We start from the raw sequence: 20,622 nt of genomic DNA, 5'->3' as shown, positions 1-20,622 counted from the left end.
ACCAATGGCGGCCACCGACCCTTATTTACCGAAGTCAAAATGGCCGCCCTTCGGCTACTAGCCCGCACCAAACTTTCCGCGATTATCCTTAGGCCCCTCGAGCGGCCCGCAATCATAGACAAAGCTGCCCCGATCGTCCTTCAGGTAATATCGCCGATCCACGTACGTTTTTCATTTCTCATTAAGCTCCTCATGGCTGGTCGGCGTGCTCTATCGCGTTTCCATCATGGTTACCTTGCGGGCGGTCTAACGAAGGGCCACGCGCCTGGCGAAGTTACGTACTTCATTAACGAAGTCGTTAGCTTTCATTTCATCGTAACTTCCAAACCCTTCTTTTTGCATCCCTATCGAGATTGCACGATTGGAGGAAAAGGATCTTTGCGATGTCGAAGTTTAGGATGGGAGCAGAGTTGTGATGAGGTGAAACGCGATCGAGCGTGAACCTTGAAGAGTGAATCGTTGAATTCCGAATTACGAGATCGACTTGTGCGCCATGTTTTTGTAACTTCGATGGGGGGAATGTGTGAATTTTTTTAGCTTTATGGGAGAATTCTGGGCACACTTTTGCGAGATGTAAGGGAGCACGTGTTCGCGAATGTTTTGATGTAACTCATCTTTATTTGATTTTGCGTTAACCTAAAAGTACGTAAATAAGCAAAATGGCAACAAGAAATTGTGACATTTTTTAGCCGAACTAATTGTTAAATCGTTGAAAGGAAGAAATTTAATTTTCATCTTCATTCGTGCTAGGTTCATAAGAGATGGGGGACTTACAAATCTTCCCCGATCTACAAAGATCCTTCGCATTACACGGACTATGAGGTAACGAGGGATCCCAAGGAATGGGAGTACGTAGAGCGCTTGCTTAAACCTAAGACTGTGCCCGTACCTCCTCTTGAAAACAAGAAATTACCATCGGGATGGAAACCACCTGTCGGTGAGTTGTATTTCGTACCTTTAACACTCCGAGCGTCTGGTAATCTCTGTGTCCCTTTAAGACAGTGACTTCATGTATGCTCATTAATTTAAACTTAACAGCAAAGCAGGCAGATCATCCATACTATGTACAGCGCACAAAAAATTACATGATACCCGTCTATATGGGCGTTACATTTCGAGGAACACGAAGGATAACAACTGTCCGTAAGATTCACGGTAACATCTGGGCATTAGAATCTGAATTGAGAACGTACTTAGAGAAACAGACGAACAAAGTAATCGGCGTTCGTGTGAACGAACTCATAGGTGAAATTCAATTCAGGGGCGACCACGTGTCCCTCGTCAAGAAGTGGTTAGATGAGAAAGGATTTTGAATGCTTGTAATCGTCACTCTCACAAGCGAAAAGCAACCCTTGTAAATATAAAAAAAAATTTACTGTAATCACTGTTTGTTAAAAGAAATAAAACAACAAAGAGTGTAATTGTTTTGCGATTTTCAATGTTCGGCTCTTGGCATCGATATGGTAATTGAACGGCGCTGTAGAGTTTTTAAAAACACGCAAATTTTATTTCAATAGTTAAAGATTCAACAGCTTTATTTTTTGTAAAAATATGCATTATATTTAAAACTAAAGCTCGCGCAAGCCGATACGAAGAATGAATTGTAGTATGTGTAGCAGTTCGCTTAAATATAGGTGTTACAATGTGTCCACAGCTTCGTGTTTCTAGTCCGACGTTCAATTACAAATCATGGTGTGTGCTCTTTTTTTTATTAAACAGCCAGTAACAAATGAATAAAGCAACGTTATTCCTTAAATCTATTAAATTATTCGTATCTCTATGTAGTCACAACATAGGTAGTTTTAAAACGACGTATAAATTAAATAATTTAGCGCAAGTATATGGAATAGAAATTTGTAAGAGTACGCATGCCAGAGTAAATATCACGCCATTCTGTTAAAAGTTACGATCTGGTTTCCACGCCCCGTGCCGTAGTGATTCGTTACTAAAGTCAAATCAAAATGCCACACTCGTTGAACCATTACACATATGTAAAAAAGTGCAGTAAAAACTAGCTTCGGAAAGGCATCCATCCAACGCGATACGATGAACTTAAAGGTAGAAGCATTAAGTTATACAACAGAGATCTATAGAAAGGAACATTTCTTTTGAGAACATCCCATTAAATACAGGACACTAAAGGTTTGTTTTATGTAAAGTTCGATGATATTCAATCAGTTTTTTACGTTTATTTCATGCGAACAAAGTGTTCTGTTTAATAGTAAGCATATGGCAAAATTTTACTTAAAAACTTTTCCCTGATTAAATTCGCGTCCCTCCTTATCGGTTCCAGTCCAGCTGAAGTATTGTTGGACCAGCTTTTTTGTTTCTTCTTCAGACGGGTTCAGCTTGGTCCAACTGTACGATTCATAATCCACTTGCCAGTCGGGGCACAGCTGTACGAAAGAAAATCCACCGTCACATTTTACATCCGATCGATCGCACATACGCGAAGAAATATAAGGAAAAGAGACTAACCGTAAATGCAAGGTCTTGCCCGCGCCAAACCCAAATGCCGCTGATAGTACTGTTGTTATCCGTGCCAAACAGACAGGCACTGGCAAACGCTGCCTTCCTCATTTTGTCTAGCCGTTGATACATTCCGCTTATTAGATTGCAAGACATGAAAACCTGTGGAAGGCAAGCACAACGTGTATCGATAAATACAGCTGCAGGGTATTACTCTACTGATAGTCAATACCACGGGGATGATTATACCGGCGAAAATAAGAAAATTCATTTTGAATTTTAACTAAATACGCGTGACTCTCAATTTTTTCGAAAACGAAGCCTTTACCGCAATTTCGTCACTCTTCATTTTCGTCTCATTTTCGCCCGAATAGTCACCCCCTAGAGTATTGGCTATCAGTAGAGTAACACCCTGTGTAATAGTGGAGAAACTATTTTAGGACCAAATATTTTTATTCTACCTTCGTTAACTCGTCGTTGTATTTATATTCGCCGAGCCAGATACTGTAATGTTCCGGGTCGAACTTTTTCCAGAAGTAGGGTATAGACTTTGCCTCATCTTCGTTAGAATAGAATCTCTTGAAATCATCGAGATCGAAGGTGCCTTTGGGCAATGTATCGAAAGGATTTGTTGTTTTGGGTTCAGCGGCTAGAGCAGCGTCTGCTGCATCCAGCTCTTCCACTGGCTCCTTCTTAGATTCTTTTGGCTCTTTCGGTTCCTTGGCTTCTTTCTTGGACTCTTTCTCCTTCTTCTCCTTCTTCGAGGGCTGTAAATCGGCGTGAGTTATTGCTACCACGTAAAGCATGCTTGCATTCCTAAGACTCCGCGATACTTACTTTTCCTTGAGCTTCTGCGTACTTCTTCGGATCATATTCAAGAGTTTTCTCAGCCAATTTGAAGACACCGATCACAGCCATCGACTCTGGCTGGTAGATAACAGTTTGGAACCATCGATTTACGTTCTGGTACGGTTTACGTAAATTCGGTTCAAGTATATACTGATACAAATGGAGTAATGTCATGGCCACACTAATATCAGCTAAAGTCAGCCGCTCGCCGACCAAATAAGTACGCGTTAGTAGGTGGGAATTAAGGGCAGTCAACGCTTTCTTCGCATCATCCTTAGCATGCTCGACTGTCTGCAATATCCATTCGTTAAAACCATTCCAATTTTAATACAAGAACCTATCCAAGTTTAAAAACATTTGTACGCATCTCGTCAAAACGTATGTGTAAAAACCATACGCTGATATACGGTATGCTAACGTTCGTGTACCTCCTTGAGTTACAAAAGCAGCCACAACATTGAACTAATTTTGCCTTTGAAGGAGGATAATTAATTAGAGAAGACGTTGAGGAACTGTCCGCACCTGCTTATTATACGGCATAATACCGAGCAACGGGAATACCCATGCGCAGCTTGCTGGAAGAATCTCGGAATCAGCAAATCCGAACCACTGAATAATTTCTGCACGCTCGAGGTCGGTATTACCCCTCAATTGATTATTAGCCACTGAAAAACAAAGACTTGCGTTAGATATACAAACTATATAAACCTACTCGTGCAAATGTGGTACAGTAATTCTAAACTTTACCATAATAAGCAATCGCATTGCTCTCTGTAATACATTCTCCATTGCCTGTCTCAAAAGCTGGGACCTAACACAGAAAGTGAAGCACATGTTAATAAGTCTCTTAAGACATACCGCAATATAACATTTTATCCCAGTAATTTCACGTATGCATCCAGCGAACAATGCAGAAGATGGATTTATATCAACTTGACATAATAAACTGTCTCATAAGTATGCAAAGAATTCTTTTGACTACAAACGGAACATGTGAATTCAAAGGAGTACTAAACGCCACAGTGAGAAATATAAAGCCGATTAGCCCAGCTAGACGAATCACCCAGCACATCCAGGAACCGTTTCCCCGAGCCATACCAGCTGGTTTACCGGATTCTATGTAACGTACACGCGAAAGCAAGGAAAATACCATCGCCTGGCAGAAAGGTAGACTCACCTTTCCCAGTGGAAACTTCTTCAGGAAAGCCTCGCTCTTATTTGTCTCGCCGAAGACGAAATCGTCGGCGATCTTGATCTGAGCGCCGGAGTATTGTGCCGCGATCAGCACCTTGTAGGCTCTGAAGTTTTCGGGGTACGTGTAGAGAGTCTGAAATAAATCGCCACTCTATTAACTGACGGCACCGTCGAACCGCGTTCCCGAAGGAACGCGCGCCTCCATCGTTCTATCCTGACGGCGATGTTTAGCGGTACGAATCGCATGACAGAGACTTACGCCGAACGCCATTATATCCAGTTACGGGAAGAGGAAGTCGAAGGCCGGTAAAGATCGTTTCTCTCGCGTGCATAAAGTCTCTGCGCACTAATAGATACGACCCTACCGACGTGGCCTTATACGTGTGTCCCCACGCACACTTCTGCAGCCGGCACTCGAAAATTTCGAATCCGAATTCCGCCTTAAAGGAAACTGTGATATTAAATAATACCGCGGGCAACACTCTCCTAATTTCGTCGGGCTTTAGAACTCGTGGGAAACGTAAAAAGCGAACGGACGACTTGCAAAATGCGCAACCCTGATTGGATCGTCACTGTAGCATTTATATATCGCTTGAAGTACAAAGGAATGATAGCTTTGTTTGCGGAATAGGATATTTCTTAGGAAATGCGTTACAGATAGAACCACTCACCGTAATCTGGTGCTCAGCTAGTTTAAATATACGGTTGGTTGGTTTATTCTTTTTTGTTGTAAAATATATGGAAACGCGCGATCGGGAATTAGAGCTCAAGCCCCGTTTACACGCAACAATCTTCCGTTAATGGCCACGCTTCTTTTTATGTTTACCTATCTATAGTATACATGTGTATGGCCGTATTTGTATCCGAAAATGGCAGCGTTGAAGGATGTTGTTTCTTTGTACAAAAATTTAAAACAAGAATGGACAGCGACGCCGTGTAATTTGAAGAAATGTGGCGAATTGCTTAATCAATTAAAGGTGGCGTATACAATACATTTTAATCTCTCAATCGCTGGAATTCCTCTTTGAGAAATATAGAAATATAACCTCACGCACGTTTGCGGTCTGTCAAAATGGATTGTCATCGTGTCTTTAATACCAAGTTCTTTCACCGTTTACATTACTGTTTCCCATTGATTTCGAGTTCCCCTTGCGTGCGTTGATCCTTTTAAGCAATAGTTACGTTAGCAGTGTAACGGAGTAATTAATTTCCACAGGTTGGCCTCACACACTTGATGTTCCTTCCAACGTCCAACAGCACAGCGAGTCAGAATGAATTGCTTATAGCTCGTACGTATCGACACGCATAAGTGGAGTTAAGATTCTCTGTTGTTTCAGTATTCTACATAAATGTTTTAATAATTGCAGGTGACATTTTAGAAATTGGTGCTCAATGGAGTATAGTAACGGAAGACATACCTTCCTTCGAGCGTTACATGGCACAGTTGAAATGCTATTATTTTGATTACAAGTCGAGGCTGATGGAGTCGGGTTACAAATATCATCTACTTGGTTTGAATCTACTGTTTTTGCTGTCTCAAAATCGGGTCGCCGAGTTTCACACGGAATTGGAGCTGCTTCCTTCCGATCAGATACAATCGAACGTTTACATTCGACATCCACTGAGCTTGGAGCAATATTTGATGGAGGGGTCGTACAATAAAATATTCTTAGCGAAAGGGAACGTGCCGGCAGCGTCGTACAATTTTTTCATAGATATTCTATTAAACACCGTTCGCGATGAAATCGGCGCGTGCATGGAGAGCGCGTACGACAAGATCTCTATCCAAGACTCCTCGAGGATGCTGAATTTGAATTCGGAGAAGGACATGAAAGCATTCGCGGCGAAAAAGACTTGGACCCTGGCCAAAGACGGTTACTTCTATTTCAGTACAACAAGCGAAAAGAAAACCGAGGAACCGATCCCGAGCGCAGATCTGGCTACGTTAGCCATCGACTACGCGAGGGAATTGGAAATGATTGTTTAACAAGCATGTGCACCTGTCTGTATTTTATAGATAAATAAAGATTGTCATATAATTATTAGGGATCGAATGTGCTTCTTGTATTCTCTACTAAATTCTAACTGAAGAATCTTACGTAAAGTACGAAGTTACAGGAAGTCCTATTATTTATAAATAAATTACAATGATCCCAAAAAGGAGAAACAGAATGTTATTGCGAAAGTATGCAAATTACTTTCATCCATACCGATCCTTTTCGCGTTTTGCTGATTCTTCATTCTTATTGAAGTTTCTATTTCAATATTTCGGTAAGTTTTTCAAATCTGGAGCATTAAGGCCGCCGCGCATTTTGGCGAAGCGAATCGAAGAAATTATTTTATTTTTTATTATTATTTATTGTTTTTTTCCTGTGTTCAAACAGGATGGCGTTTCAAGCTTATTTTCGCTTATATTGCCCAACGGACTATAAACTATAATAAGGTCCCATCTTTTCTCTCCTCTCTCTCTCTCTCTCTCTCTCTCTCTTCTTCGTGTCCCAGCAGCAGCAGCGCACTAGTCCAGTGAAATTAGGATCTGTCTTCGGAATAAATCCCAGCAAGCTAAATATTGGTATGGGCCTTTATTTGGTTGTTTTAAACAATATATCAAAAGTCCCCATCGATCCGAGCGCCGCTAAAAATTTTACAGAGGGTTGAAAAAAATAGTTTTTCGCGAATATCTTGTTATCTAACAGTTTTTCGATAAAAAGAGTTATTATGAAATTTATAGCTTAGGAAATTCTCTATAAAAAAGGTGCTATGAGTTTTTTTCGTAGGAGTAACCATTTTCATGTATGTCGGATTACTAAGTTTCAACCCCCATACTTTTGACAAGGGAAGACCTCGAACCTGGAAATTCAAAAAATTATGAAAGTCTGTAAATATGTAGGGAATGTCCTCCTGAGGACCACGCAATTTTGTTTGCTGCCCAAAATCACTCCAAGAGGGTGCAATTGACCCCTGATTTTTTTTTATTTTTTATTATTACTCGTGAACTGTAGGAAATAGAAAAAAGTATTCAGGAGAAAGTTACATCTTTCAATTAGTACTATCATTTGGTAAATTATAGTTCTTACAGTTCTTACAGTTCGCGAGTTATAATAAAATCTTAAAAAAAAAACGGATTTTCAGGCGTCAATTTCACCCCCTTAGAGTGAATCTGGACAGCAAACAAAATTGCATTGTATTGCATTGTAAAATTGCAATTCAAAAGTATTAAAATGAAAACAAATAATCTACTTTTCAAACAGGGCCGGTGCGAGGATGGTTGGCGCCCCAATGCAAGAAAATGATTGGGGCGCCTCAATTTTTTGCACCTGTTTTCTATTTAATATGTTTTGCCTTTACGAAGTACAAAAAAAAGAATTACACTAACATTTTGTTTATGTGGGAGTTGGATTCCTTTATTATTAAGCGTGCGATATAGCTTTAGCGCCCCTTCAACTGGCGCCCTTATGTGGCACATAACTTGCATACTGGGTTCCACCGGCCCTGTTTCCAAATCATATTTATAAAGGAATCTAGAATTTTTATTTTAATAAGAAACATCATAGGCATCATTCAATATAAAAGTATGAAAAGGAATTACTGAATTTTAGTTAGACGCAGTAATTTGAAAATTAGCTTGAATTGGCTTGAACGGAAGAAGGTGCAGTAACAATTATCGATATTTTGCACAACGTTACCGATACCTGCAATTATTAGTGTTTGAAATAGCGATAAAAAATATCAAAATATCGACATGCAAATATCGATATGTACAGTTATCGATAAATATCGCGCATCACTACTCAGATGGCATAGGGAGGAAATGTCGGGGGATAATGTATTATTCACTGATCCCCTTAATTATTCTTAACTGCAATACGCAAATAGTGTAACAAGATACCATTGATATGATGTCACGATATTGACTGTGTACTTAGTCTAGTTAGCCGCAGTGTTTCTGCCACTGATATTTCGGAAACGGCTGACGACGGGGAATATATTTCGACACTCGTGCACCATGACTTTACTCGTTCACCATAAAGTTTATAGGCAATAAGATAAACGTGAGTTTTAAGAATATTTACTACGACTCATATACCGTGAATAGTTACGGTGCATACACTGGTGTATCGATATATGGAAGTGCATGGAAGTGACAGTATCTGACGATTAATCAATTTCAATATACATGCCTCGTAAACGAAGAAAAAAAGCCGTATAAATGAAAGTATGATGATAGAAATACGCGAATTAAGACGGTAGAGTGATAATTTATCGAGTCTTCTGGATTTGCAGTTTGATACAGCGTGCAAACGATGACACCCGTCAGAGACAAGTGGGTGAGGCGTTTTATTATTCCCGAAACGACACGGCATAAGAAGGGCTTTACTATTTACAAAGTCACATCTGTGGTATGATATACAGTGAGAATTACAGTAATTTTTAATTGAGGGGGTAGGTTACCCTCAACAGCTCAAAATCATTCTTCAAACGCACATTCTGAAGTAATAAATGAATATAGAGATAATTTTTGTTCTACTTTTTAAGCGTCATTTCGTTGACTTTAATGCGCAAAAAGAAAATTTTAAATATATTTATAGGGAAAAAGTTATGAATATAAATGTGAGAGCTTGTACGCGATGCACCGTTTGATGGTGAACACGATTCCGGACAGGTGAATTACCTAAAACACAAAGTAAAGGCATTTTTATAATCTGCAAGACAGTATCCATCTTGTGCAGGAAGCAAAATTTTGTTAAACAAATTAATACAATTTATATGTTGATGTTTCTGATTTTTTCCTTTTTTTGTCAGAAAAATATTTTTTTTATCTTTTTTTAAAGAATTTGTATTGAAAATCTACTCTCAATACATGGAAGGGAATAGTTTCCTCCAACTCCATGTAAATTTTCATTCAAATCGTTGGAGCGGTTTTCGAGACTTTATGTTCACCGTTTTAGAAAACGCAGTTTCTGGGAAATCGTGTTTAAAGTTTCTTCATCATTATCAGATCTCATGTGCAGGCTCGCATATTTTTTATTGTAATTCCTTTATTTTTTAGAATTTTGGGGCCTGGTTGCGCTTAAAATACGTAGAAAAGATATAGCTAGCAGAATATGCAAACATCCTAAAAACCAATTTTCGAAAATTTTTAGGGTAACCTACCCCCTTAAATGCTTACAGATATTAATACTTTAATTGAATTTTTTAATGGATTTCGTTGGTTGACATTGTGTACAAACACTGCTTTGAATTATAATTTACGATGGACTGTAATTTTCTAGGTGTTTTTAAAGTCTTCTCACGAAGAAATCTCTAAAGTGTCCGTGTGGAAGCGATATAATGATTTTAAAAAGCTTCACTCAGAATTAAGCACCCTGTGCTTGCGATCTCAAGTTAAGGAAAGCTTTCCGGCGTTACCGAAGCCGAAGTACTTTGGCAGGTTCGAGGCGGAAGTAATAGAAGAGAGAAGAGAATGTGCGTTAAAGTTTTTAGAATTTATAGGAAGGCATTCGTACTTGTACTCTAGCGACACATTCATAAAGTTCTTCGAAACTAGTCACGCGGATTATAGCTTAAACGATTGCTCCCAATCTATTAGCTCCGACACGTCGGCTGAGGATGAACGCCATGCTTATATAAACACTCCGCCTTCCAAGGATATTGTTTCTCAAAGTATTTTTAAGTCTAAAAGTATTCAAGGCTCGTTAAATTCATGCTCTGTATTACCTATTTCCGCTACTAAAACTGAAACAAAGCAATCTCAAGAAGCATGTAAATCAAAGGAGTTAAACTCCGTGCAATCGAATGATACGGATAATAGAATCGAGAATGAGGTAACACCCATGACGAAGAGCGCAGCTAATAATTCGCTCGTAAAGGGTAATAGTTCGGAGAAGATTATACCCGACTTAGAGGATAATCAATTATTTTGTAAGAAGAATAACTGTTGCGGGGATACGAACCATAATGTTAAGAATGATAAAGATACTATACTTGTACAAACATCGCGTAGTAATCCAAAAGTTACCACAACTGTGGAAGATTTAAGTTTTTGTATAACGGCGCACGATGGCTCGGATCTACCGCAATCGTGGCCAGACTCCTCGCAATATATTTTAATCGCAGCTGCCCATATGAGCGCGGCTTTTAGGCACGAAGATCTTACCGAATACGGAGAAGCGTTTACTCAGTACAAAATGGGAATCTCTAGTTTACGGTCAGGCGTCGAGTCCGATTGTAATAAAATAAGGGCAGGCATAATTAAGGAGAAAATATCAAAGTACTTGGAACGTGCTGAGAAACTTTATAACAGATACTTGAATTGTAATATCTCGTTATTAAATAAACCTATATCGGAGCTTCAACATTATAAAGTTCTCAGCATTATAGAATCAGTTATGCTCGTCAAAGATGTCCGTCGGAACTGCCTCAGCGTTGTAAAAGTATGAATGGTTTAAGAATTCTTATTATACTGCATAATATCGTACCGTGTACCACGAGGCGCATTATCAACATTGTACACTAACGTTTGATTCTTCCATTCTAGGCTGTTGAAAAATTGTCTACAAATAAAGAAAATATAAGTAACTACATATTGCGTGGTCAAGTACCGTACATGGTACAATTACACGCGTGTGTTGAGACAGAGACGACTGTGTTCTTAATCTTGCAGTATCTAAGGTAAGCATTCAAACTATTATAGATCGCTACTTAGTCCAATTAAACGAAATGTGATCATGTAATTATCGTTACAGCCGAGGGAAGTTGTGGGACTTTGTAGCTTCACATTATAAATCTAACAATAACAAAATGTGTGATAAACTAATTCTGGAATACAATACCGAGAAGACAGTCAGTGATAATGATATTTTAAAGAAGAGTAGTATAAAAACTGAAATAGAAAGCACTAAGGCATCGATAGAAGACTTAAACTTCGCAAGTACAAATTCCAAAGTACAAATGGAAATACATTCAGTGCCAGCGGAAGAAAATCATGAAAAGTATAGCGACGTATCTACTACGCAATTATTAGAGAAGGCACAAATATTGCTGCAGTCTGTTAACGCAACTTTAAAAGAAAGTAATTCTGTTGTCAGTCGATTACATCAATCGGAATGTTTGATGAGCCACGAAGATAATACTACACTGTTGAATCTGAAGAACAGTGTATATCAGTCTAAAAGTTGGAACGGCGTGTCCGTAGACATTAATGAAATATCGTTAGAAATTGACGGTATAAACAGGAACGGCGCGACCGAGAAGATACCTGAGCCAAATGTGATAATCTCTAATTATTTATCACCAAACAACATTAGAAAAGCAAAGAGTCAATGTAGTACTAGCAATTCATCGTTAAGCGATAGTTATAGAGATCTTAGTTTCGATGAGATGGAGACAACAAATTTAAAGAAAACTGGTAGCAAAGGTTTCGCTGTAGATCATAAAACCGGTAACAAAGCTGGCCAGGTTACAAATAATTGTGAATTAAATAGGCCCTCGGAAGCCAATAAAAAGATTGGGACAAGTAATTGTTGCACGTTGGATCATCAACAACGGTATGTGGATACCATAGAGGTAATAGAATCAACAATAAACGACAATAGAGACGTCGAAGAAGAACAGTGGGCAATACCAGAAAATGTGATTCGCCTTTGGGCCGCGGAAATACTTTTAGCATTAGAAGCTCTGCATCAACAGGAAGTTATAGTGTTTGATTTGAAGCCAGATAATATATTACTTGACGATAATGGACACGCGCAATTGACGTACATTTTACCCAATCACGATATAGATTTATTGAAGTATAAACATCCATATTCGTCTCCAGAATTATGTATGTTTTCGCCTATAATTCCTCTTACTTCTGCGACCGATATCTGGAGTTACGGCGTTCTCTTATACGAATTGATAGTAGGCGATGTACGTTAACATAAACATTCTCCGAGGCGTACGATGAAGCATGGATATCAGATAACTACTTTTATGTTTCAGAAATTTCAGACGAAGCATCCAAGTGTATTTCAGCCACATTCCACTGTTAACATTCTCAACAAGCTATCGGAGAATGCGAAATCTTTACTTCTTAATGTAAGCCTCCAAATTGGTCTTTTAAATGTACAAGTGCGAAGTATGAAACAACGTTTATCGTGTGGTCACAAATTTTCAGATCCTGAAATACCAACCAAACGAAAGGATGACGATACCTGAGATAAAACAGCATCCTTTCTTTGGCGATATTAATTGGTCTAGTTTGGTAAATACGATCTAAGTCTATAACGTGGATTCTTTCTTTACATTACATGTTTCGTAGAATGCATTGATATTGAAACAATTCTTGAGAACCGATTCCTTTTAGTAAATAAGAATAATGACCCTTCGAGAGATCTTTCTTCAGAAATACATATATTTAAGTAACTCGTCCCGTGCTTGTGTAGTTACTACATAACTATATTGAGAATTGTGAATGTTTTATGACTATTAGATGATCCAGCATCTTTAAATACCTCACAGTAATATAGTAAATGTATGTAAAATGAAATTTCGTGTTTAACATTTAACTTCCTTTATGTTTCCGTTTAAGTTTAAGGAATCCACTGTTCGAAATGTATTTAATAAGCGTAAAGAATTGTAAACATATGCAAGGCAATGTGTGAAAGCTATTCTATTATCGTATAGAAAAGGCGCTACACAAGAAATGTTCATTATATGCACATGTAATCGATCGTCATAAAAAATATTAATTTATTTATATAAACAGATTTACATAGACTTAAATTGTATAATATATGTTTATTTATTTCTTATTCTTTCGCTTCTAGATATTGTTGACATTCCATCAACGAACCTAGTTGTAAATATTACGTTAGCATTGTTGAACATTCCATCCTTTAATGATACAACAATAAATTGTGAATGTTTAAAGTGTCGTTTCAACATTAAACCAATATTTTCTGTATGAGAGAGGTCCAAAGCAGCATCAACTTCGTCCAGAATATAAAGCGGGGCTGGTTTGAATAGGAGCATAGCCAAGATTAAAGATAAAGCAACTAAAGATCTCTGCCCTCCAGACAATTCCCCTAGCGATTCTTTCCAAATTCCAGAAAATGCAATTTTCACTTCCAGACCGTCCGTGACCGACTGATTTTCCGGAGGTTGCAATTTCGCGTCAGTTCCTGGCAGCAAACTACTGAATATTGATCCGAAATCTTTGTTTACCTAGAAATTAATAATCTCGTGCAATTTGAACCTTTGAATACTTAGTTCTATTTGAATATAAGTTAATCGAACCTGTTCCCAGGCTTTAAGTAAAGTTTCCTTCTTCTTTTCGTCTAAATGCTTGATCGTTTCTAATATCTTCCTTTTATCGTTCTCAACTATTCTCTTTTTCTTTAGCGTGTCATTATATTGCTCTTCCTCTTTATCCAATAGACTAATAGCACGGGTATTAATATTCCGACTCAACTTTTCACGCATCGTTTGCAGCCTCTGAACTTTTTGCTCAATTTCGTCCGGCTTGTTAACTTCGAAATCATAAATACCGCCTGCGGGAATAGAAGAAACATATTACGCAGTGATCATTTGAAAACCAAAATCAGAATCTGTCGCCTTGAATACAAACTATAAATTACCCGCTTTTCCAAAATAGACCTTATCCTGCTCAATCCATTCGTATTTCCGAGTAAGATCAGAAACTCTTTGCTTACACTCCGCAGCACAATTCTTGATGGAATTAATTTCGTGATTTAACTTTTTAATATCGAGCTCCGCATCTTTATTTTGTTTCAGGATCTCTTCTTTTCTTGTCATAAGCTTCTGCATGCGAACGTTTTGCTTACTAATAATGGCTTTCTGCTCCATTATCTTGTTCTGCAAATCCTGCACAGTATCTTTCGATTCGGACAATTTTTCTTCTAATGTATTTGCCGTTTCTTGTAGGCCGTTCAATTTTTCCTCCGCCACCAGTAACTTGTTCTTCCCAGCTTCGATACCCTTTCGTAATTCTTCAATTTCTAATTCAAGCGTTTCTGCCTCCCGCTCCCGTTTTTGCCACTCATTACGACTATTCTCAGCTTTTTTCTTCAACCTTTCTAATTCACTTTTAGCTTCCTTTATCTGCTTTTCGCGAATGTTGGTAGAATCTTTCAATTGGTTCTCTAGCTGTTTGGCACGTTTAGAATTCTCCTTCTCCTTCTGTTCCGCGGCTGCCATCTTCTCCTGAAGTTCTTTGATGCTGCTTTCCAACTGATCAATCTGTAAAAGTATTAACTTTCCTAATTACTCTATTCTCGTTCATGAAATTTATAAAACATACCTCTTCCTTTATTTTATAGTACACTGTCTGGCCCAATCTTTGCTTCACTACCCCGATTTCATAACTCCGCAAATCGAACTGCTGCTTCAACGACGTGTACTTCTCCGCGACACTATTCACATTCGCCAAAGTGGCCTTGATATTTTGAAGAACCTGTTGTTTGTCATTTAACTTCTGCTGAATATCTTTTAGTTCGTCTAACTTTAAGAGAATCGATCCGAATTTCGATGCTGCACCGCCGGACAAAATACCAGCAGGGTCGATAACATCTCCTTCTAAAGTGACACACTTTTTCATAATATTATCGTGAAATGCAATTTTCTTGGCAGTTTCGATATCTTTGCAAACAAAGATTTGGCCAAAAATCCAAGTCATAGCTGGTCGAACCACTTCTGGAAACTCTATAAGGGACAATGCTGTTTGAACGTTTTCGGCGCCGCCTATCTTTTCCGCCAAACCAATTATTTGATTATCCATTGTTTTTCCACCTACTTTATTCAGAGGAATAATAGTGACACGTTGCTGTAGCTGACCACGCTGGAGTATCTGTTTACTCGTAGTTTCTGTGTCTACTATTACATTGTACAGCTGAAATCCAAAGGATGGATTAAAATTCAGGCCTTCGAAATGTTAGTTGCAGATCGATTAAGTAGATTTATATAAAAATACTCGAATACCTTTCCTCCTGCAGCAATGTCCAAAGCGTACGCTGCTTTCTTATCCTTGACCGTGATTAGTTTACACACGGTACCTTTCACAGAATTGGGATTAAAATTCTGATCGGGCTTTTGATATTCGAACCTGATTTGCGGATATCTCGATTCAAAGGAATACACTTTGTCTTCTAGCGCTCTTATTTCATTCACCAAATCACGGCTTTGTTGCTTCAGCTGTTCTACGCAGCCATCTTCGTAATTTAGTTTCTTCAGCTCATTCTCCAAATTTTTCACATCTTTCTCTTTAGCCTCAAGATCCTTAGCGTATTTTTTGTGCTCATCCCCGGTGTTCTTCCATTCTATCGTCTTCTTTCTCAACTGTTCTTTGTTATGATTTAATGTCATTTCACACTGCTTGCGTTGTGTCTGTGCTTCCGTTGCGTTTTGTTTGGCCGTTATTAGTTGCTGCTCCAACGTCGCGTTCCCGCCGTCTTCACTTTGCAACAAGCCGGAAGTAATTTTTTGATACTTCTGTTGCGCGACTAGCACCGCCTTGCAATCCTGCTGATCCATCTCTTTCAAGTCCTTGAAAACTCCTCCAACTTCGGAAAACTCCTTTTGCTTCGACGTGAAAGTTTTTTCATCGTCGTTTATGTTCCCCTTCAATTGTTCCACTGCCTTTTCCGCAGCTTTAATACTTTCTATGTTGCTGTTAACTTCTGCTGATAATTTGAATTGCTTTTTCTCTGCCGCTGCTAATGATTCCTTCAAAGATTGTAAATGACCTCCTTCTTCCTGAAATAAATGAAGTATTAGAAGGAGAAAGATGAGAATATCACAATTTCCCAGTCATTTATACCAAACTACACACCGTGTCCTTTTTCTTGCTTATTTCCTCGTATTCTTTTTCGATATCTTGAAGTTCCTCTTCGCCAGCTGCAATCCCTTGCATCTTCTCCTCTATTTTATCCTTAACAACTTGCACGCTTCCCTCTGCTTTGTTACTTTCTTCCAAGGCCTTCACGTATCTCCAACCGATGCAAATCCTTTTACAGTGTTCCAGTTCTCTTTCTATACGTTGAAATTCCACGTACTGTGTTTTCTCTTCCTTAAGTTTCGCTAATCTCGGACCTATCTCTTCTTTCAAAATCTAACGCGTGACATGCTTATCAGACTCCGAGTCGTTAAATTAAACAAGACCATTATAAAAACTAAATCATACCTGATTGATCTCATTCAATTTACTGTCTTTCTTTTCGATAGTTTTCAAAGCAGCTTCTTTTTTATTTTCATACATTCGAGTACCAGCGGCTTCCTCTATCATGGATAAAATCTCTAAGGGTTTCATGTTCAGGACTTTGGTTATTCTCCCTTGCATTATCAAGAAATGCGGATTATTCACGTTCAGTTGAATGGAACAGAACATGTCTTGCACACGTTTGTTCTGCACATTAGTTCCATTGATTAGGTACTTATTCTTACCGCCGATAATGACTTGCCTCGTAACTGTTATTTCATTGTGATGTTCGTACCCCATAGGAGACGAGCTTCTATCGTGATTATCGAATGTTATAGTAACGCTGGCTTTCTTAATACCCGCTTGACCAGACTTATAAACTAGATCTTGTAGCGACGATGCGCGCACCTGTAACAGTGAAGTAGAACATGAAAATCTTATTCGTAATTACACAGAGACACTTGTTTCTGAGAGGCACGAGAGGGACTTTCTTCCATGAGAACATTTCGTAAAATAATTAATTACATTTAGAAGACTGAAGTATGTTCAGATTACAGTTAAACAGTTATAAGAACGTTAAAAACAATTATATACCTGTCCAAGATTCGTAATACCTAAAACAAAGCATATTGCGTCCAGAATGTTTGATTTCCCGCTACCATTGAATCCTGTGATTGCATTGAACTCCTTGTCAAACCCATTTATTTCGATTCTTTTCCCGTACGATTTAAATCCTTCTAGTACCATAGACTTTATATGCATCTTGGAATCAAATGGACTATAAATATGACTGAGCAGCACGTCCTGACTGTAGTTTCACACAGTAAATAAAACAGCAAATTCAAATTTTGTGGACACTGACCGGTACGATCATGATACATTTATTTCGAACACATTCGAACTATATAGAAGGCAAACAAGCATCAAATTAGAGCACTAAAGAGGTGAGTATACGCATCCGCCATATTGGGTCCTCTGAAGAGAGAAGAATATTGAGTACCCGCCTTTTTGGGTATGGTCAGATTCACTTTATAAACAAAATATGCGTTGTTGATATTGATGCATAGTAGCACGACACATTATTGAGTATTTTATTACATTTAAGTTTATATTTTGTTTATAAAGCGAATTTGACAATACTCAAAAAGGCGAGTACTCAATAATCTTTTTTCTCCAGAGGACCCAATATGGCTCACCTCTTTAGTGCTCTAATCAAACCATTGAGCTCTATCCTAACTGGAGTGTGAACAGCAGTGGGAAGAAATAGAGCGACAGCGGTCCGACAAAAATCGAAGATAGTGTGTGAATGTATCCTTCTTCTTCCTACTATCCTGTAGTAAATTTGTGTGTAGTGGGGGTATAGACGCCACGCGGCACGCCATGATCTTTGTTAGCATCAGTTACGACTCTCAAAATAATAATCATGAGTAATTTTAACACATTTGAATCTTCTTTTATTTTGCGATCATTATTCATAAGAATAATGGATATGTTTTACATTTTTGTGCGCGCGGATAAGTTCACTGAAATGCATTATACATCTATAGTCTAGTAAGACAGAGAAAGCAATCCCTCGTATCTGTGTTCCTTGTCTGATAGAGCTCAATGAATCAAAGAATAAAGGCGGTATTATCAGTCGTTGCTTAAAAGATCTTAGTCTTAAGCAACGACTGATAATACCACCCATAAGACTTGCTTTTGATGCCTGCCCTTTCCAATTTCAGTCTTGACGATTTTTTGTCTATCCTTTCTTCTTGAATTTCTGAAGACCGCTGTTAATAAAAATATGAATAGTTTATAAATACATTCTCAATGTGAAATACTATATACGTAAAACATTTTTTACATAAGATATGAAAATTTTAGAGTTCTAGAGAAATTCTAGGACGTAGTTTCTATGTATGCGCGTAAATAAAGCCTTGTAAAGAAATAAAAATAATCTTTAATATAGTAACAATTATTATTTTGGAAATATCGCGCTTGAAAACAAATAGAATTAGGCAAAGACTTAAATTGAAACAAAGACTTTCTATAAAAACATTCAACTATTTGAATTGGACGTGCTAGAGAGCATGCGAGAATCTACTGGCGTTACTGGCCCTCTGGTTACGAATTTCATCACCACGGAATCCCAATCTGAATGTCCTCAAGTTTCAGTTAAAAACATAAAAACAAAACATATTTAAATGCAGTGATCCGTTTTGCTTGTTTTATAACTGTTTAGCAAGAAAATAGGTAAAAGTCCGTTTGCGTTATTTCTGTTACACTAAAGTGAACGATACCTTGGAACTTAAGAAATAAATTTAACGTAGCAACAGATTGTATTTAAGTACATTGGATTAATAGTAATTTAAGGTTATATCTAAACTATTGTAACAATTGGTGAATTAAAGTTCGTAATCCCTCGAAATATTAGACATTTATTTAAGCAACGATCGGAATTACACAAGCATATGAACCATATTTTCATGACATTCTTTCTCTGTAAGTTATATGTAACTCTTTCCTGATTGTTGCATTGTTAGAGCCACCATGAATATTCCTCCTATTCAACAACCAGGAACAATCGGGGTTGGACAAATGACTCAGCCTGTAAATCCTCAAATTCCTCAAAATCCACAGCAAGCGCAGCCGCAGCAAGTTCAACAGCAGCAGCAACAGCAGCAGCAGCAACAGACGCAAGAAAAGCTCGACAATATTTCTAAAGTAAAATCATTGATCGGTCCTCTAAGGGAATCGTTAGCCATAGCTCTGAAAACCGCTGCCCAAACGCTGCACCAGAATAGTTTGGTAGATGTTGGATCACCGAAGGGTATCGACCAACCCGACCACCGTTTCAATAAGAATATGGAAGAATTTTATTCAATCTGCGATCAAATAGAATTGCATTTGAAGACTTCCATAGAATGTTTATCACAGAATTCTAGTTCTCTACGATATCTACCGGTATCTGTAATACCAACGCGTACTGACACAGTCGCGGCGCAAGAAGGTCCTGCTTTAACCTATCCTCAGTTCTTAATGACCGTAAGGGCACAGGTTGCGTACGCTCGCGAGGTTCACGATACTCTAATCTCCGCAGCACATACGATAGCGTCTGGCGAATAAATTATTTTCTATCGCGCGAATGATTTTACTTTTAGGAGACTAATTATAATACGACAATAAATGTGATACAAGTCTACTTTGATGTATACTTTATTTTATACACACTTCTATTAAAATGCATTCTACCAGAATCTCGATAATTGTTTATAATTTAGGTAGTAGAACCTACGAATTTCTATGCATAATTACCATTCGAATTTGCATATAAAAATAAGAAGGTATGTCGAAAGATTTGCATATGTAGGAGGACATTAATATGGATATAGCAAAGTTTCAATCCCTTTACCCATAACTTACTTCGCTTCTATACAGCTCGCAGATTTATCCTACATAACTTGAAGCACGTTCTACGCATATACTCGGTTATAAATATTAAAACATGATTCACGTCAAGACCATGTGGACATCGTTGCACGGACATTCACCGGGATCGAGAGTAACACCCCCAAAACCGATGCTGCAACGAGCGATCGGCGAGTACTATCAGCCGTTGCTCGTGCACCCTAACCCGCATTATCATTTCCTGCTCATCCCTGGATCAGTTTAGAATCGAACAGAAGCTTCGATACATCCCCGGATTCGAACGTAAACAAATTAGCCTGGATCGCGAGAGCTAGCGTATGTACACGGGCAAGAAATAGCGGCCCCGCACAGAGAGGAGCCGCTTATCAGCCTTATGTTTTAGTAAGCACGTAGAAATAGGAAGAACATACCGGTAAAAGAGAGGAGGGGTAGGAGAGGCGTGCAGGAAGCGCTACTGTCAGTTGGATTGGTGTTTTGTCGCGGCGCGCCGAGTGATCATTTGA

At 38.4% G+C, this 20,622-nt stretch overlaps 6 protein-coding genes across 9 annotated transcripts; 4 read left to right on the top strand and 2 right to left on the bottom strand.

The window, feature by feature from the left end:
- Positions 1-3: 3 nt before the first annotated feature.
- Mrpl49 (mitochondrial ribosomal protein L49) lies at positions 4-1,432 on the top strand. Its single transcript, XM_076813753.1, has 3 exons — positions 4-144; positions 751-937; positions 1,039-1,432. Exons 1-3 carry the CDS (start codon positions 40-42, stop codon positions 1,311-1,313), a joined length of 567 nt encoding a protein of 188 aa, XP_076669868.1. The 5' UTR covers positions 4-39; the 3' UTR covers positions 1,314-1,432.
- A 101-nt stretch (positions 1,433-1,533) lies between these two features.
- Positions 1,534-4,934, bottom strand: Eef1gamma (elongation factor 1-gamma). Its single transcript, XM_076813744.1, has 8 exons — positions 4,772-4,934; positions 4,496-4,645; positions 4,066-4,129; positions 3,841-3,983; positions 3,307-3,609; positions 2,931-3,236; positions 2,479-2,631; positions 1,534-2,396 (listed from the first exon to the last, which is right to left on the bottom strand). The coding sequence occupies exons 1-8, from the start codon at positions 4,781-4,783 to the stop codon at positions 2,241-2,243; spliced, it is 1,287 nt and encodes a 428-aa protein (XP_076669859.1). The 5' UTR covers positions 4,784-4,934; the 3' UTR covers positions 1,534-2,240.
- A 397-nt stretch (positions 4,935-5,331) lies between these two features.
- Rpn12 (regulatory particle non-ATPase 12) lies at positions 5,332-6,561 on the top strand. Its single transcript, XM_076813751.1, has 3 exons — positions 5,332-5,489; positions 5,729-5,801; positions 5,880-6,561. Exons 1-3 carry the CDS (start codon positions 5,382-5,384, stop codon positions 6,497-6,499), a joined length of 801 nt encoding a protein of 266 aa, XP_076669866.1. The 5' UTR covers positions 5,332-5,381; the 3' UTR covers positions 6,500-6,561.
- A 1,746-nt stretch (positions 6,562-8,307) lies between these two features.
- Positions 8,308-13,425, top strand: LOC143369951 (ribosomal protein S6 kinase-like 1). Of its 3 annotated transcripts, none has more exons than XM_076814471.1 (7): positions 8,308-8,564; positions 8,797-8,912; positions 9,786-10,946; positions 11,051-11,184; positions 11,259-12,423; positions 12,496-12,591; positions 12,671-13,425. In XM_076814471.1, the coding sequence occupies exons 2-7, from the start codon at positions 8,817-8,819 to the stop codon at positions 12,770-12,772; spliced, it is 2,754 nt and encodes a 917-aa protein (XP_076670586.1). In that variant the 5' UTR covers positions 8,308-8,564; positions 8,797-8,816; the 3' UTR covers positions 12,773-13,425. The 3 variants fall into 3 exon arrangements, with proteins under 3 accessions (XP_076670586.1, XP_076670585.1, XP_076670587.1); XM_076814470.1 differs by having other exon boundaries at positions 8,308-8,728; XM_076814472.1 differs by having other exon boundaries at positions 8,308-8,840.
- On the bottom strand, positions 13,222-17,568 carry Smc2 (structural maintenance of chromosomes 2). Its single transcript, XM_076814461.1, has 8 exons — positions 17,303-17,568; positions 16,694-17,116; positions 16,343-16,621; positions 15,493-16,266; positions 14,816-15,403; positions 14,133-14,754; positions 13,792-14,045; positions 13,222-13,719 (listed from the first exon to the last, which is right to left on the bottom strand). The coding sequence occupies exons 1-8, from the start codon at positions 17,468-17,470 to the stop codon at positions 13,294-13,296; spliced, it is 3,534 nt and encodes a 1,177-aa protein (XP_076670576.1). The 5' UTR covers positions 17,471-17,568; the 3' UTR covers positions 13,222-13,293.
- A 1,231-nt stretch (positions 17,569-18,799) lies between these two features.
- On the top strand, positions 18,800-19,892 carry LOC143369960 (mediator of RNA polymerase II transcription subunit 29-like). 2 transcript variants are annotated; one of them, XM_076814492.1, is made up of 2 exons: positions 18,800-18,943; positions 19,234-19,892. In XM_076814492.1, the coding sequence occupies exon 2, from the start codon at positions 19,241-19,243 to the stop codon at positions 19,814-19,816; it is 576 nt and encodes a 191-aa protein (XP_076670607.1). In that variant the 5' UTR covers positions 18,800-18,943; positions 19,234-19,240; the 3' UTR covers positions 19,817-19,892. The 2 variants fall into 2 exon arrangements, with proteins under 2 accessions (XP_076670607.1, XP_076670608.1); XM_076814493.1 differs by having other exon boundaries at positions 18,831-18,949.
- The last annotated feature ends 730 nt before the right edge of the window (positions 19,893-20,622 follow it).

This window comes from Andrena cerasifolii, chromosome 6, assembly GCF_050908995.1.
Source record: "Andrena cerasifolii isolate SP2316 chromosome 6, iyAndCera1_principal, whole genome shotgun sequence".
Lineage (NCBI taxonomy): Eukaryota > Metazoa > Arthropoda > Insecta > Hymenoptera > Andrenidae > Andrena > Andrena cerasifolii.
This window is presented reverse-complemented; position numbering and strand designations above follow the sequence as displayed.

Coding starts and splice junctions, on each gene's coding strand:
- Mrpl49 (XM_076813753.1), top strand. CDS start 40: ATGGCCGCCCTTCGGCTACTAGCCCGCACCAAACTTTCCGCGATTATC. Junction 145..750: donor CTGCCCCGATCGTCCTTCAG/GTAATATCGCCG, acceptor CATTCGTGCTAG/GTTCATAAGAGATGGGGGAC. Junction 938..1,038: donor GGGATGGAAACCACCTGTCG/GTGAGTTGTATT, acceptor TAAACTTAACAG/CAAAGCAGGCAGATCATCCA.
- Eef1gamma (XM_076813744.1), bottom strand. Junction 4,130..4,495: donor AGAAGTTTCCACTGGGAAAG/GTGAGTCTACCT, acceptor TTTCTGTGTTAG/GTCCCAGCTTTTGAGACAGG. Junction 3,984..4,065: donor CAATGCGATTGCTTATTATG/GTAAAGTTTAGA, acceptor TTTGTTTTTCAG/TGGCTAATAATCAATTGAGG.
- Rpn12 (XM_076813751.1), top strand. CDS start 5,382: ATGGCAGCGTTGAAGGATGTTGTTTCTTTGTACAAAAATTTAAAACAA. Junction 5,490..5,728: donor AATTGCTTAATCAATTAAAG/GTGGCGTATACA, acceptor TAATTTCCACAG/GTTGGCCTCACACACTTGAT. Junction 5,802..5,879: donor GAATGAATTGCTTATAGCTC/GTACGTATCGAC, acceptor TAATAATTGCAG/GTGACATTTTAGAAATTGGT.
- LOC143369951 (XM_076814471.1), top strand. CDS start 8,817: ATGACACCCGTCAGAGACAAGTGGGTGAGGCGTTTTATTATTCCCGAA. Junction 11,185..11,258: donor TTAATCTTGCAGTATCTAAG/GTAAGCATTCAA, acceptor TTATCGTTACAG/CCGAGGGAAGTTGTGGGACT. Junction 12,592..12,670: donor CGAAATCTTTACTTCTTAAT/GTAAGCCTCCAA, acceptor ACAAATTTTCAG/ATCCTGAAATACCAACCAAA.
- Smc2 (XM_076814461.1), bottom strand. CDS start 17,470: ATGCATATAAAGTCTATGGTACTAGAAGGATTTAAATCGTACGGGAAA. Junction 15,404..15,492: donor ACATTGCTGCAGGAGGAAAG/GTATTCGAGTAT, acceptor TTTGGATTTCAG/CTGTACAATGTAATAGTAGA. Junction 14,046..14,132: donor GGTCTATTTTGGAAAAGCGG/GTAATTTATAGT, acceptor CTATTCCCGCAG/GCGGTATTTATGATTTCGAA.
- LOC143369960 (XM_076814492.1), top strand. CDS start 19,241: ATGAATATTCCTCCTATTCAACAACCAGGAACAATCGGGGTTGGACAA.